Genomic DNA, 14,537 nt, shown 5'->3' with positions numbered 1-14,537 from the left:
TACCTTTAGTCCCAGCACTTGGGAAGCTGAGGTGGGAGGATTGCTGTGAGTTCAAGGCCAGCCTAAGACTACATAGTGAATTCCAGGCCTGCCTGGACTACAGTAAGGCCCTACCTCAAAAAAACCAAAATAATAATTTTTGTGAGTTTGTGTACTTTCTGAAAGGGTCTTGGGGACTCTTAATACTCTTTTATTACCAGATATGTGCCTTTACACCTGGTTATGGGAAAGAGCTATATACATGGTTTCCTTCTGGTAATCTGTTAATTTGTTTCTTTTCATGAAAAGGTACATAGTCTTATAAATTTTAAGTTAAAAATCTTCATTTTGGGCCTAGAGAGATAGCTCAGTGGTTAAGGCAGTTGCCTAAGAAGCCTAAAGACCCAGGTTTGATTCCCCAGTGCCTACACAAAGCCAGATGCACAAGGTGGTCCTTGCATCTGGAGTTTGTTTGCAGTGGCTAGAGGCCCTGGTGTCTATTTGCCTCTTTCTTTCTCTCATAAATAAAATGCTGGAAAAAAATAATTTTTTAAGGTTTTTACTGTTAGGAATTTTGTGGAATGAAGGTATTTTAATAATTCTATTAAAATTTTCAGGTTAGCTCAATAATTTACTATTTGTATTACCCCAAGGAAGTTATTTAATAGCTCTGTATAACTTGATGGAGATAGGGAAGGTGGTTCAGTGCTTAAAGGTACTTGCTTGAAATGAATTTTCATCATAGCTGTATTTTATTGCACTGAAATCTTGAGATGTTGTTTACAAATAATTTTTCGGCATAAACCATCAGCACGATTAATACTTGTTTTAAGAAAATATCATATACTGGTATTAACTTTAAAATATTGAAACATTTAGCCGGGCATGGTGGTGCCATGCCTTTAATCCCAGCACTCAGGAGGCAGAGGTAGGAGGATGACTACATAGTGAATTCTAGGCCAGCTTGAGCTAGAGTGAAACCCTACCTCAAAACAAACCAAAAGAGAGAGAGAGAGGGAGGGAGGGAGGGAGTGTGTGTATGTATGTGTGTAGAGAGAGAGAGGGGGAAAAAAACCATTTTATGCCTTAGGTTATAGCTTCATGGTAGAGCTCTCCTGCCTAACATGTTCAAGGCCTCGAGTGGATTGCCAGCACCACACACACAAGAAGATTCATAAGAGAAGTAAAGGTAGACACATAGTTGTGAAACTTAAGTGATTCTATTAGGTACATAAATACCATGCTCCATGCTATTTTAATTTCAGTTTATAAAATTAACCTAATAGTCATCTTTTCTTTTTTTGCATTTTACATATGTAACTATTTCTAAAAAGTAAATGGCAACTTGAAGATATGAGCAGGGAACTAAAAACTTTACTTTTTTGTATGTGTGTGTGAGGGGGGGTAGGATCTCTAGCCCAGGCTGACCTTGATACTATCGCAGTCCTCAGAGTGTTGGTATTGTAGACATGAACTACCATACTGAGCTGAAAACTCCTTTTAACTCTCAAAATTGTCATACAGTGATCAGTCATCAAATTATACATTATATTTTTTCTCAAATATAACATAAAGTCAGGTGTGGTGACACACGCCTTTAATCCCAGCACTCAGGAGGCAGGGGTAGGAGAATTGCTGTGAGTTTGAGGCCACCTTGAGACCACATAAGTGAATTCCAGGTCAGCTGGGCTTAGAGTGAGACCCTACCTCAAAAACAAGAACCAAAAAATAAAAATAAAAAACCCAAAAGAAAACATAAAATTGTGCAAAACAGCATTCTGTGCATTACCTTAAAAAAACTGCTAACATTGTTAAATACAAATATATACAGTGAAAGTACTATAATCCACAACATAAATTGTCAGTTTGTATAGTAGTAGTATGCTTCATTAGTATGATATATTCTTGTTTTTATTTGATTTTGAGAGAGAGAGAAAGAATGGACACACCAGGGCCTCTAGTCACTGCAAAAGAACTTCAGATACATGTGCCACCTTGTTCATCTTGCTTGCGTGAGTCCTGGGGAATCAAACCTGGGTCCTTTGGCTTTGCAGACAAGTGCCTTAACCGCTAAACCATCTCTACAGCCCAGCATGGTATATTCTAAAACATTCTGATTATCCCATATCCCATCTAATAAAGTGCTTTTAGCTTAAACCAATTTGTAATGTAGCATCAGAGAAAATGTTACTGCCATTTGTGTTGTTTCCTTAAAACATAATTAATTTTCTTCAATTTAATGTTTCTCATGAAAATCACAAATTCTCTCCCTCTCCCCATTCTTCTATTTCTGCCCCTATTTCCACTCCATGAAAATCTCTTGATGATAAAAATGAATTTAATTTTTTTTAAAAAAAGGCTAGGTATGGTGGCATACACCTTTAATCCCATCACTTGGGTGGCAGAGGTAGGAGGATCACTGTGAGTTCGAGGCCACCCTGAGACTACATAGTGAATTCCAGGTCAGCCTGTACTAGAGTGAAATCCTTCCTCAAAAAAAGAAAAAAATACTAAGGGTATATAAGGAACATTTGAATATTGAAAATTAAGCTGTAAAATTTAATAATTACCTTTTATCTGTAGTTAAACATTGTATTCCTAACTTTTCAAAGTAATGGCAAGTCCTAAAGCAAAAATGCATATCAGATTATTATTTCCTCCCAAGTCATGATAGACTTGTATATTTTACTCTGTCATGCCAGAATGTAACCAGCTTGTCACTATTATTCTTTACGGTTGGATTTCTTTTTTCTTTTTTCTTTTTTTTTTTAAGCAAAGCATTCTATTTACAAGGAGAGAGAGAGAGACTGAGAATGAGAATGGGTGCCCCAGGGCCTCTACACCAACTTCAAATACATAAGCCACTTTATGCATCTTGTTATACATGGATACTGGGGAATCAAATCTAGGTCCTTAGACTTTGCATGCAAACACCTTAATCATTGAACCATCCCTGTGAGTAGGTTTTTAGTAGTAATGAGGAAATAGTAGTTTGGTTTATTTCTTTGAGAGTGGTAATAAAAATTATTTTAGAAACATTGAAAAATAGCTTTTAGAAATATGAATTTAAATTTCCTTTTTAAAAACTTTATTTGTTTATTTATTTGAGAGAAAGAGGCAGATAGAATGGGACATGCCAGGACCTCTAGCCAATGTAAACGAACTCCAGACACAGGCTCCACCTTGTGTATCTAGTTTATATGGGTACTAAGTAATTATCTTTTAAATGTCATAAAGCATTTCATTTCTTAGGGTATATCTCTAGGTTAGATGAGCAAGATCTTGATCCCCCCACCACTTTTTCCAGGCTAGAGGATCCCAACATAAACTATATGTGCTAGGCTGGAGAGATGGCTTAGTGGTTAAGGTGCTTGCCTACAAAGCCAAAGGACCTCGGTTAGGTTCCCCAGTACCCACGATAGCCAGATGACACATGGTAGTGCATGCATCTGGAGTTTGTTTGCACTGGCTACAAGCCCTGGTGTACCCATTCTCTCTCTCTTTCCTTCTCTCAATAAAAAAATAAAATAAAAACTACATGTGCTAAAGGAATGATGTATCACCTGCTGTATTCATGTCCAGCCACTTTCAGAATCTTTTAAAGGAATCACTTAGTGCTTAATACCATTTTTGTTTCTACCATAGGCTTTCAATGTCCTTCATTTCCAATTTTGTATACTGTTGTGTGAATATATAATAAATCTTAAATGAACATGTAGATATTAATAAATGTATTTTTAAATAAGAACAATTATGCTTTCATTAAATTGAAATATTTCATCTTAGAATGTTTGTTTGTTTCTGTTTTTCGAGGTCGGGTCTCACTCTGGCCCAGGGTGACCTGGAATTAACTACGTAGTCTTAGGGTGGCCTCGAACTCACAGTGATCCTCCTACCTCTGCCTCCCAAGTGCTGGGATTAAAGGTGTGCGTCACTACACCCGGCTACATCTCGGAATATTTTTTTATAGTTTATTACATTTGACATATTTGTTTGAGAGTTGAAGTAGTCATGAAATGTAAGTGGAAATTGCAATTTGAATATTACAGAGTAATTTCACCTAGAGGTTTCCTTGAATTTAATTCTCTGTTCTTCTAAGTAGTTTTCTGTAGTAGAATTCCAATAGTTTTGAAATTTTGTGTGATTTGTTGTGTTACAGTTAGTTATAATGCATTGCTTCAAACTTGACACCTGTTTAGGTTTTAAAGTAAAACCACTGTTCATTTAAATGAAAGCAATATTATTTAAAGCTTTTAATGAATACTTGCATACAATGAAGACTTTGGTGGTGTATTTATAGGTCGTTGGTAGAATAATGCTTGGGTAGTTAAATAAAAGTGCAAGAATCATGGCTGTAGTGATAGCTTAGTAGTTAAGGTGCTTGCCTGCAAAGGCTGATGATAACCTGAGTTCAATTCCCCAATACCCACATAAAGTCAGATACACAAAATGGCACATGCATCTGGAGTTTGTTTGCAGTGGCTGGAGGCCCTGGCACACCCATTCTCTCTCTTTTCTCTCTATCTTTCTATCTCTCTCTGCTTACAAATAAGTAGAATTTTTTTTTAAGTGCAAGAACCAAGCCAGGTGTGGTGGCGCATGCCTTTATTCCCAGCACTTGGGAGGCAGAGGTGGGAGGATCGTGAATTCAAGACCACCCTGAGACTACATAGTGAATTCCAGGTCAGCCTGGACTAGAGTGAAACCCTACCTTGGACCCCCCCCCCAAAAAAAAAAAGAAAAAAATACAAGAATCATTTGTAGTTTTTAGATAGTGAAATTGCCTGTAACTTTTTTAAGGCTTCATTGATTTTGGAGGAAGAAAATAATTGGCCCTAATTATTATTGCTAGACTTTCCTTTACCTGAAGATCTAGGCATGTGTCTCTCTTTTTTAACAGCATTAGAAATAATCTGTGGGGCTGAAGAGATGTCTTAGCGGTTAAGATGCTTGCCTGTGAAGCCTAAGAACTCATGTTCGAATCTCTAGGTCCCATGTAAGCCAGACACACAGTGATGCAAGCGCACAGTGTTGCACATGTGCACAAGGGGGTGCACACACCTGGAGTTCGTTCACAGCAGCTGAAAGCCCTGGCGCATTCTCTCCCCCTTGCTCAAAATTTAAAATAAATATAATTTGCAGTAGATTTTATATATAACCTGGCTCATTCATAATCTAATTTTATATAAGTTGAGTGTTAAAAAAAAAGCACTTACAATGTATTCTGGGAGGCTGAAGTGTGTGTGTGTGTGTGTGTGTGTGTGTGTCTATTGTTGGAAATTATAAAAAAAGTTATGGGAAAGTAATATCCAAACTTTTTAAAATTTTATTTTGGATGGGAGATATAAAGTCATAAGATCAATAGGTTGACTGTGACAACTATGTTTACTTACAGAGAGAACAGGAAATGAGAATGGGTGATATGGGTCCCCGTGGAGCAATAAGCATGGGAGGTAGGGATTTGAAGCAAAAGACTTAACTTACTTACTCTTTTGGGGACTGTATATGCTGTTTGTGGTATCTATATACCTGTGGAATTAAAAGATGGAACCAGTACTTCTGAAGTACTGTATTTACTAAACCAGAATAAAATACATTAATGTTAAAAATGCATGTTTATAAAGAAAATTTGACAGTTGAGGTTTACTTTGATAGTTTTAATTAAAGAAACCTATAAATTAAATTATGATACATCATGAAACAAGTAGAGTCACTGTACAATGTAATCCATTGCTGTCATACTTTAGTTTTTATGTTGGAAATTGGTACTTTCTGTTTTATGTTTTTTAAATGAGTTTAAAGCATTTTATAAATTTCTATTTTAAATTTTACATATTTGAAACTTTTTTACATTAATGAATATTCAATGATTTTCCTTAGCTGCAGTATGCCCTTTGGTGTCTTCTTTGATTTGTTGGGGAACTGTGGTGTCTTGTATGTCTTTAGAGTAAATGTACAATTTTTAAGAAAATACCAACATAGCAACATTGCTATTGATTGGTTTGTATAGCTTGTTTGTCATGGAAAGTTGCATTAAGTAAATAAACTCAGGGAATAATGTATGAAATATCGTAGAGTATGAAATAAAACTTAAAATTTGGAATGTGGAAAACAACAATGTGTAAATGAGCATTTCCCATGGTCAACCTTTAAAAAAAGTCTGATAACAATTCTTTGACTCTGTTAATCAAAAAATGTAGTGTCATTTATTACCATATATTTGGTCACTTTTCTTAGCTACCAACAAGCATTGACTTAGCAAATGTAGCCTAAAATAAGGCCCTTTTCCATCTAACCTGATCATGGAGGTAGTACATGGATACATGAAATAGTGAAGCAAGATTTTGAGTTGAAACATAGTTCATATATAAATGGAAGAGTATTTCATTATATGTCCTTTTCAGAATAAGTTCTGGAATAGTATGTAAGATATGATTTTTTTTAATATAAATTTTTTTATTTACATATTTGAGAGAGTGAGAAAGAAATGCAGATAGAAAGAAAGACAATGGGCGCACCAGAGCCTCCAGCCACTGCTAACAAACTCCAGACACGTGCATCTGGTTTATGTGGATCCTGGGGAATTGAACTGGGATCCTTTGGCTTTGCAGGCAAGTGCCTTAACCACTAAGCCACCTCTGCAGTCCGTAAGATATGATTTTTAAAGTCAACTTAATTGTAGATAATTTCAAAGACAATTACAGTCATTAGCTTGTTGTTAATGCTTGGTATGCTGACACATGCCTTTAATCTCAGAACTCAGGAGGCAGAGGTAGGAAGAGGGTCACTGTAAGTTTGAGTCCAGCCTGAGACTACATAGTAAATTCCAGGTCAGTCTGGGCTTTAGTGAGACCCTACCTTGATGCCCCCCCAAAAAAATTTTTTTAAAAAAGATTGTTGTTAACATCAGAACCAACCTTTGAATTGGTATAAAATTTAAAGCAATGTCTGATAATGCAGAGATCTAAGAGTATTCTTTTTGCTTGATTAGCAACTTTATGAGAATATGCCATTATATTCCTTAGTTAGAAATTCAAGAGAACTTAAAATTTTTATGACATCCTGTTCACCGGAAACCCACAATAGACATTTCAGTACTTAAAGTTCCGTCCGTTTATTTAGTCTTCAGTCAGTGTGAGGCTTAATGGGTTACTGGATTTGTTTGATTGAGTTGTTAAGTGAGTAAAACTGTCAGAGCCCATCAGGTTATATTGATGAAGCTAGGGTCGTAGCTCAGTGGTAGTGCATAGTTTAGGTCAGATACCTGGGCTTGAACCATACCAGTACAAACACATGTTATATTGATTGATAGAATGTAGCAGCATATTTTTCTGTTGTATTGCCAGCATGTATACCTGTTAACACCACCATTTCTTCGGTCTTTAAAAATTAGTTTATAGCTATGCAGGTAGAAGATGTAATACTTAAAATAGAACTCTAGGTCACTTTCTAATCATTGAGAATATTTTATATACTTGGAGTTGTATAGTTATTGTTCAAATTCACAAGGTGAGGTTAGCAGTTATGCCCTATCAAAGAAAAAGAGCTTGGTGTAGTGGTTCATACGTGAAATACCATACCAGCACTGGGGAGGTTAAGTCAGGAGATTGTGAGGTTTTGGCCTGGTAAGAAGACTGTCACTCTCCTTAAAAAGAGTAGGCAGTGTGAAATAAAAGGCCTTGTAGATACTGGCAAAATGGAAATATTCTTGATAAATAGTGTAGATCTGTCAGCAAGAATATGTTGGGATTAAGGAAATTATTCCTTATTTGAATTTGCTCGTTTCCAACATCATGGATTAGTAGGGAGTATGACTTCTTTCTTTCACCAGCTCCTTAAACTGACCTGTCATATTTGGCTACCTTAAGTATTCAGTGGTGAGTTTAATGAAAGCTGCTTATACTTTATAATGTATTCTTGAATAATTGAGTATCAGAAAATTGACCTATGTAGTGAAATAATAGAAGAAACCCCAAGTTTACATCAGTCTTTGTTATTAAGTTTTAATGATAAGCAAATGTAAGCACTTAACAAAAGGAAAATAAGATCAAATACCTAAATATTTTGTATTGAGACATAGAATTACACCTTAAACACTACTGTGATTAATTTGATATAGATGGATGACTTGAAGTGTATCTGATTCTAGAATTTTGCATCTCAAAAAAGTCTACAAAATAATTTTATCTTTATTTCAGTATAATTATTTTTTAAAACAGTCATAGTTAGTTGTGTTAATTTTTTGTCTCTAGATTATATATTTAGTATGAAATTGAAAAGCAATCTTTCAAAATTTTGCAAGATATTTACTAAATATATAAAAGTCAAGAGATTAACATCTTGCCATCTTTGTGTATATTCCAGGGAATGGTTTCCTGTCTTGCAATTTAACCTATTTATATGCTGATTTTTAAGCTATGACTTTAGAAAAATAAGTATGTGTTAATGCTTTTGTTATTCATTAAGACTGGTAAGATGTCTTTAAGATTAGTAGTGATTATTTACTTTAAAAGTAAGCCATATGAGATACTGCTGTTAAAATTTTGAAATTTGTAGTCTCCATTGTCCTAAAAATAGTTGATAGTCCGCCTGTTCCTTTTGCTTTTGTTTTAGTGATGAAAATTCTACTTTAGTGGTAATGTTGCATTTTATATAATTTAGTGTTTTATTCTAAAGGAAGGGCAATTATTTTGATAATAGTCTTTGTGTATAGATTGCATAAGTTTTGTAAAAATTTTAATGTTTACTAAACTAAGATAGGACAGCTCTAAGTACAGATTGTTTTACATAGATGCGTTTAGCCCAGCACCTGCTGGTAACCAAGGTCCTCCTCCAATGATGGGTATGAATATGAACAACAGAGGAACTATTCCTGGCCCACCAATGGGTCCTGGTCCTGCCATGGGACCAGAAGGAGCTGCAAATATGGGAACTCCAATGATGCCAGATAATGGAGCAGTGGTAATGTATCATAAAAATTATTTTGATTATAGTAAGTAACTATACTTCTGCCCCAAAGATAACTTCACACTTAATATAATTTGGCATCATTTGCTTTGGCAGTAGAAATGAATAGCCAGTGCAGAAAATGTAACTTTGTGAAATTAAGTTTTGATTTTTGTGAGACAAGTTTTAAGATACCCAACAACTAGGATTACCATCCATGGCCTGCTTTGACACCTCAGTATATAGCAGACACACACATCATTGTAGTTATATCTCAGTATTTAATTTGTATCTGTCTTTTACCAGCATTCAGTGTAATGCCTAAATATTTTGTGGTTGTGGCTTTTTTTTAATCCTCTGTGGACTCTGTTACCTTTTTTGGAGACAAAACTCCAATATAAGTGAAAACACCCTTTTCAGTAAGCAATTTTGATGAAAAAGATCACTTGGCATGAGTTATTTCAAAGCATTTCAGTGCAGAATAATTAACATTAACTATCTGGGTGTTTTTGAGGGGGGAATGTGTACGTGCGTGTGTGTGTATATTTTAAACTTACACTGCTCTATTCTTTCCACAGCATTACTAATTACATTTATTTCTAAATTTTAAAAGTAGCTAATTTTTTTTCGTCTTGATCTGAGAGTGTGAAGATATCTTTGGGTAAAACATTATATAAACATATCTTTTGTTATTTCCTGAGGCTTACTAGGGAAACATTTTCTCATGTCCTTTTTGTAATAGTCACTTTAAAAAGGAAAAATACTTGCTGCGTGTGGTGGCACATGCCTTTAATCGCAGCACTTGGGAGGCAGAGGTAGGAGGATCGCCTTGAGTTCGAGACCAACTTGAGACTACATAGTGAATCCCAGGTCAGCCTGAGCTAGAGTAAGACCCTACCTTGAGAAACCACACACAACAACAAAAAAAAAATATTTGTACATTTTGAAAAGGCAATTTGTTTTTGGGACTATCATAACCGGTTAAGGTGTTAAGGCGCCATTGCTCCTTAAGGAAGAAAGAACACTACCTATTAAATTCACACATGCTGTCATTTGTGTATATCCACGATCTTCTAGAGAACTTTTAAAAGATAGACATTATGCATCTTAGAATTGAGGAATGCACAGTTTTTAAAAAATTTTATTTGCTTCAAATATTTTAAGAATTAAAAAAATGGACACATTAGTAGTTGGAAATTTTTAAAGCAGTTGTTTGTCCAGGTAAAGAAGCAGTTTTACAAGTTCTGTTATTAACAGGTGATAGATAATATAATTGGTATATTTGTTTCTTCATTAAAGTTGGATTTTTATAGCAGATGTCTGAAACACATTATTTTGGTTAAGTTTTTATTTCAGCATATAATTATTAGTCACATAGACAACTTTAACTGTCCTGTTTTTACCCTTTCCTTGAAACTGTAAACTTTATTTAAATAACATCCTTGGGGGTTTATTTGTACCCACACTTAAGGATTCATCTCTTGAGATTAACATGTGTTATTATGTTGTAAAGTTTTATAAAGTACATGATTCAGATGTTCAGTGTGCTTTTAGTACTTCCTGGTGTTAAATATCATTTTTAAAATTAAATCACATTTTCTTAATCCTAGTCTTTATATGAAAATACCTTATGAATGTCTACATTGAAATCATAATTCTCTCGTTTGTTGTTTAAAGTGTCAATATTTGTAGAATGCTTACTTTTTGAAACAGAATTGGATACTGCTCCTAGTTTTCTTCTGTTTTTGAAAAGTATTTTTCTAACCAGGCATGGTGGCAAAGGCTTTATAATCCCAGCAGTTGGGAGGCAAAGCCCTCAGAGGCAAGAGGATTGTGAGTTGGAGGCCAGCCTGGGCTACATGGAGAGACTCTGTCTCAAAAGAAATAGTATTTTAGTTTTACAGCACGATTTCTTGTAATACAAACTTTTTGAAGGGGGATCAGAGCAGTATTCTATACTGATTAGGCTTAAGTTGGCATTTGCTTATGTCAGAATCGGGACTTTTTTTCGTGAAATTGGTGCATAGCTTAGTAATTTGTAAATCTTCAGATGCTGCTTATTATGATGATGGTTTTTAAAACAGCAACTAATTAAATTGCTCCTTTCTTCCTTCTATGTGTGATCCTGATTCTGCTGGACTTTCTGCTGAACTTCATGACACCACCACTTGGGATTGTGCCAATTTTTCTTGTCACTTATATTTGGCGTGTTCCAAATGGACTTGATATTTATTATGTGGCAACATAGCACAATGATAGGTTTCCCCAAGGACCACCATCCCAGATGGGCTCACCTATGGGGACTAGAACAGGTTCTGAAACCCCACAAGCACCAATGAGTGGTGTAGGTCCTGTAAGTGGTGGTCCTGGTGGATTTGGTAGAGGAAGTCAAGGGGGCAGCTTCGAAGGTCCTAATAAGCGTCGGAGATACTAAGCATTCTTTCATTCCTGACTATTTAGAAAAAAGTTTCAATGGTATGCCTTTACACCTGTTAACTGGAAGAAATGGTTTGTTGTTAATGTATGTAGACTTAAAAACTTTTCTTTTGTAAAATTTGAGGTCTTTGTATTTTTCTTTACTTTTAAGCTTTGTAGATTATAGATTAGTGATGATGATGCTCATCATTTGTGAATGTTAAAATGTTTGTGACTTTAGTTAAGTATAAATAACTATGCCACAATACTGTGAAACCTATGTAGTTACTTAATCTTAATAAAGAAATCAGTTTTGGTTAATTTAAAAATGTTATTAGTGGTTCCCTTATGGTCTTACAAAACTTGCTGTGGCCATAAAAATATAGTTCGGTTGTTTTAGCTAATACCAGCCATTTAAAATTAAAAATGATTTTGCTTTTCAGTTTGTTCAAGTAGCCCTGAAATTAGAAGTTTAGTAAAGCTAATGTCAGTAAAGGGTAAATAGAGTAGTATATTTGGGGGTGGGAGGCATGGACATTTAATTTGTATAAGTCATTGATTGTGTAAAATTTGAGTTGTTTGCTTATATTTTATTTAGATTCTCAATATTCATATATTCTGAGAGGGGTTATTAAGGCTATCTTTGTTCCTGTGCTGATTTTTTTCAAATAAATGATTTGAATCTTGAAAAAAAAAACTGTTTGAAGGCAAATCTCTTTTGCTTATAAAATATTTGGTTTTAATCTCTGCTATTTATTTGGTGTCATTATCTACATTTTACACATTTGTTACTCTAAAGTTAGTGTTAAAAATCAAACAGTGCTGTTGGACTGGTAAAGGAAGATTTCCTGTGTGATTCATAATCATTTCTTGAGACTATTGATGACTGTTAGTTACAGGAAGTATTATTAGGATAGGTTGACTCTGCAGTTTTGAAAATATTCACCTACTAGTTAGGTCTCTCCAGTAAAATTTATCTGTTTCTTACCCCTACCTCTCATAGAATACAGTTCAGTTAGTGATTTTTCAAAGCAAAGAATCTACTTCAGAATAGTAGGGTCATTGACATCTGATGAGGTTCTTCTATCACATGCCTGTTTTGAATTTTAATTTTTAATTCTTGGGAGAAATTGCTTTTACCATGTTAATTTTCCAAAACATAGTTATACTTAAATACTTGTATGATGATCATGTTTACATAAAATTGTACATATATAAGTAGTCTCATTTAACATGTTTAATTGATTATTCAGTGATCATTGTTCATATTTGTTACATAAAATTTGATTGTGTTAATTTGTTGTGATTTTTACAAAATATTTTTCTGAAAAGTAATGAGCTGTTTCTAAGTAGGTAGTATGTAAATAGTCCTGGGCTTTCTGCTTTTGATGAAAGACATATTTTGGAAAGATGGCTTTAGTTAATTTAAAATCTTGCATTTAAGCAATTGATTATAAAGCATATACTTTTGTATTAGGTAATTTTTCATATATTATTTCATGTTTCATTTTAACAGCAGTGTGGGTAGAATTATTTCCTTAAGATTTGCAGTGTTCAGAAGCTTTTTATTGGTAATTCCTTGCAAACATGATTTTGATATTGTAAAATAATATTCAGAGTATAAGGTGATGGTGAGTAGAATTTGGTTTAATTGTGACATTTTGGGTGTGAGGAGTTGTTAATTATAAATTTTCAGTAATATTTGTTTGCAGTTGTGTCTGTCCCAACATTTGTGTTTTAGTAAAAATATTCTTACAATTTTTAGCTTTATATTTCAATTAAACATGAATTAAGATTGGGAGAAACTTGATCCTTTGATGTTGATACCAAGCTACATTTGCCAAGGCTATAATTTTATAATCATTCGTTCAAAAATATTTGAAAGGCAGTGCACAAGAGTTGTCTTAATTTCCTGAACATCGTAGTGCCTGGGCTCAACTCTGGCTCCAAGAACAGAGTTCTACACAGCTTTTCCCTGGCATCAAGGAAATCTTGTTCCAGTACTTAACCAAGTTATTCCCAGGAACTGACAATTTCTGAGTGACAGTCAAGTGGAGCATCTGTGAACTCTTAGATACTCAGTTGTTAGTGATTTTGTATAGCTAAGCAATTTTATGGCTGCTAACTTATTTTTACTTGTGAATTAATATACAAAGGACGATTTTCATATATCATTTACTTAAAATTAGTAGATAGAAAAGAGAAAATTGGCCGCGCATGCCTTTAATCCTAGCACTTGGTAGGCAGAGGTAGGAGGCTCACCATGAGTTCAAGGGCATCCTGAGGCTACATAGTGAATTCCAGGTCAGCCTGGGCTAGAGTGAGATGCTACCTCAACCCCTGCACCTTCCCAAAAAATGAAAAGAGGAAATTTAGTTTTCTAAATAAGTATAGAGTTATCATATGTAGTATCATAATTCTTTCCAGAAAAAGTTAATATGAAATACAATTTTAATATTATAATATAGCTTTTCTTTTGTGTCTTATATGAAATATAAGTCTTGCAGGATTTTCAGGTTTCATATGCTAACTGTAGTGAATATATATAAAAAAAAAGAGCATCTATTTTCCTTTTTTTTCTAATTGTTTCATTCTGTTTTGTTAGAATTTCTTGCTTTTGTTTAAAATATAATGTGGTTTTGATTTTCTTCTTGACAGATGCAGGTTTTACTTTTTTTTGGTTTGCCTATATTCTGTACATCTCAGCTTATTCTTTGAGGATTTTGGACTTTCCTATTCATAGTCTCTACTCAGTGCCAAGCAGTTAAATGTTTGCTTTTAAAAATATATTAGAATTATCTTAGCTATAACTGGCATTTAATAGCAATGGGAATTATCAGCAAGGACAGTAGAATTGTTTCTTGTTTCTTAAACTAAATGTATTACTGTTTTACTGTTTATAGTTTATTCAGGAATGCTTGTTGAGTATTTTAGTTAGTTGATACTTAACATGAAAAATTCATGATAATTGCTAAGTGTCAATGTGAATGACTGGTCAGTAATAAAGGGCAGTTAGATTGACAATTACAACATAGATTATAAATGAGAAAAAAGATAGATGTGATTAAACAAAATAAGATTTGTGAAAGAATGTGATGGGGTATATAGTTACATATTTAGAAGGATTAAAATTTGTGTCAAATGATGCTAGCCAAAAAATTAAAAAAATCATCCTTGGCACAATTAAGTTTGAGGGC

At 34.1% G+C, this 14,537-nt stretch overlaps 1 protein-coding gene across 1 annotated transcript in view; it reads left to right on the top strand.

Annotated features, from left to right (window-relative positions):
- The window catches only part of Pspc1 (paraspeckle component 1), a 79,019-nt gene extending 66,991 nt beyond the window's left edge, over positions 1-12,028 (top strand). Inside the window, exons 7-9 of the mRNA XM_004665889.2 lie at positions 5,375-5,432; positions 8,771-8,940; positions 11,174-12,028. Coding sequence (XP_004665946.1) covers positions 5,375-5,432; positions 8,771-8,940; positions 11,174-11,359 — 414 coding nt within the window. The 3' untranslated portion in view covers positions 11,360-12,028. The remainder of the gene's footprint in view (positions 1-5,374; positions 5,433-8,770; positions 8,941-11,173) is intronic.
- Positions 12,029-14,537: the final 2,509 nt, after the last annotated feature.

The sequence above is a fragment of the Jaculus jaculus genome, chromosome 3, assembly GCF_020740685.1.
Source record: "Jaculus jaculus isolate mJacJac1 chromosome 3, mJacJac1.mat.Y.cur, whole genome shotgun sequence".
NCBI lineage: Eukaryota > Metazoa > Chordata > Mammalia > Rodentia > Dipodidae > Jaculus > Jaculus jaculus.
This window is presented reverse-complemented; position numbering and strand designations above follow the sequence as displayed.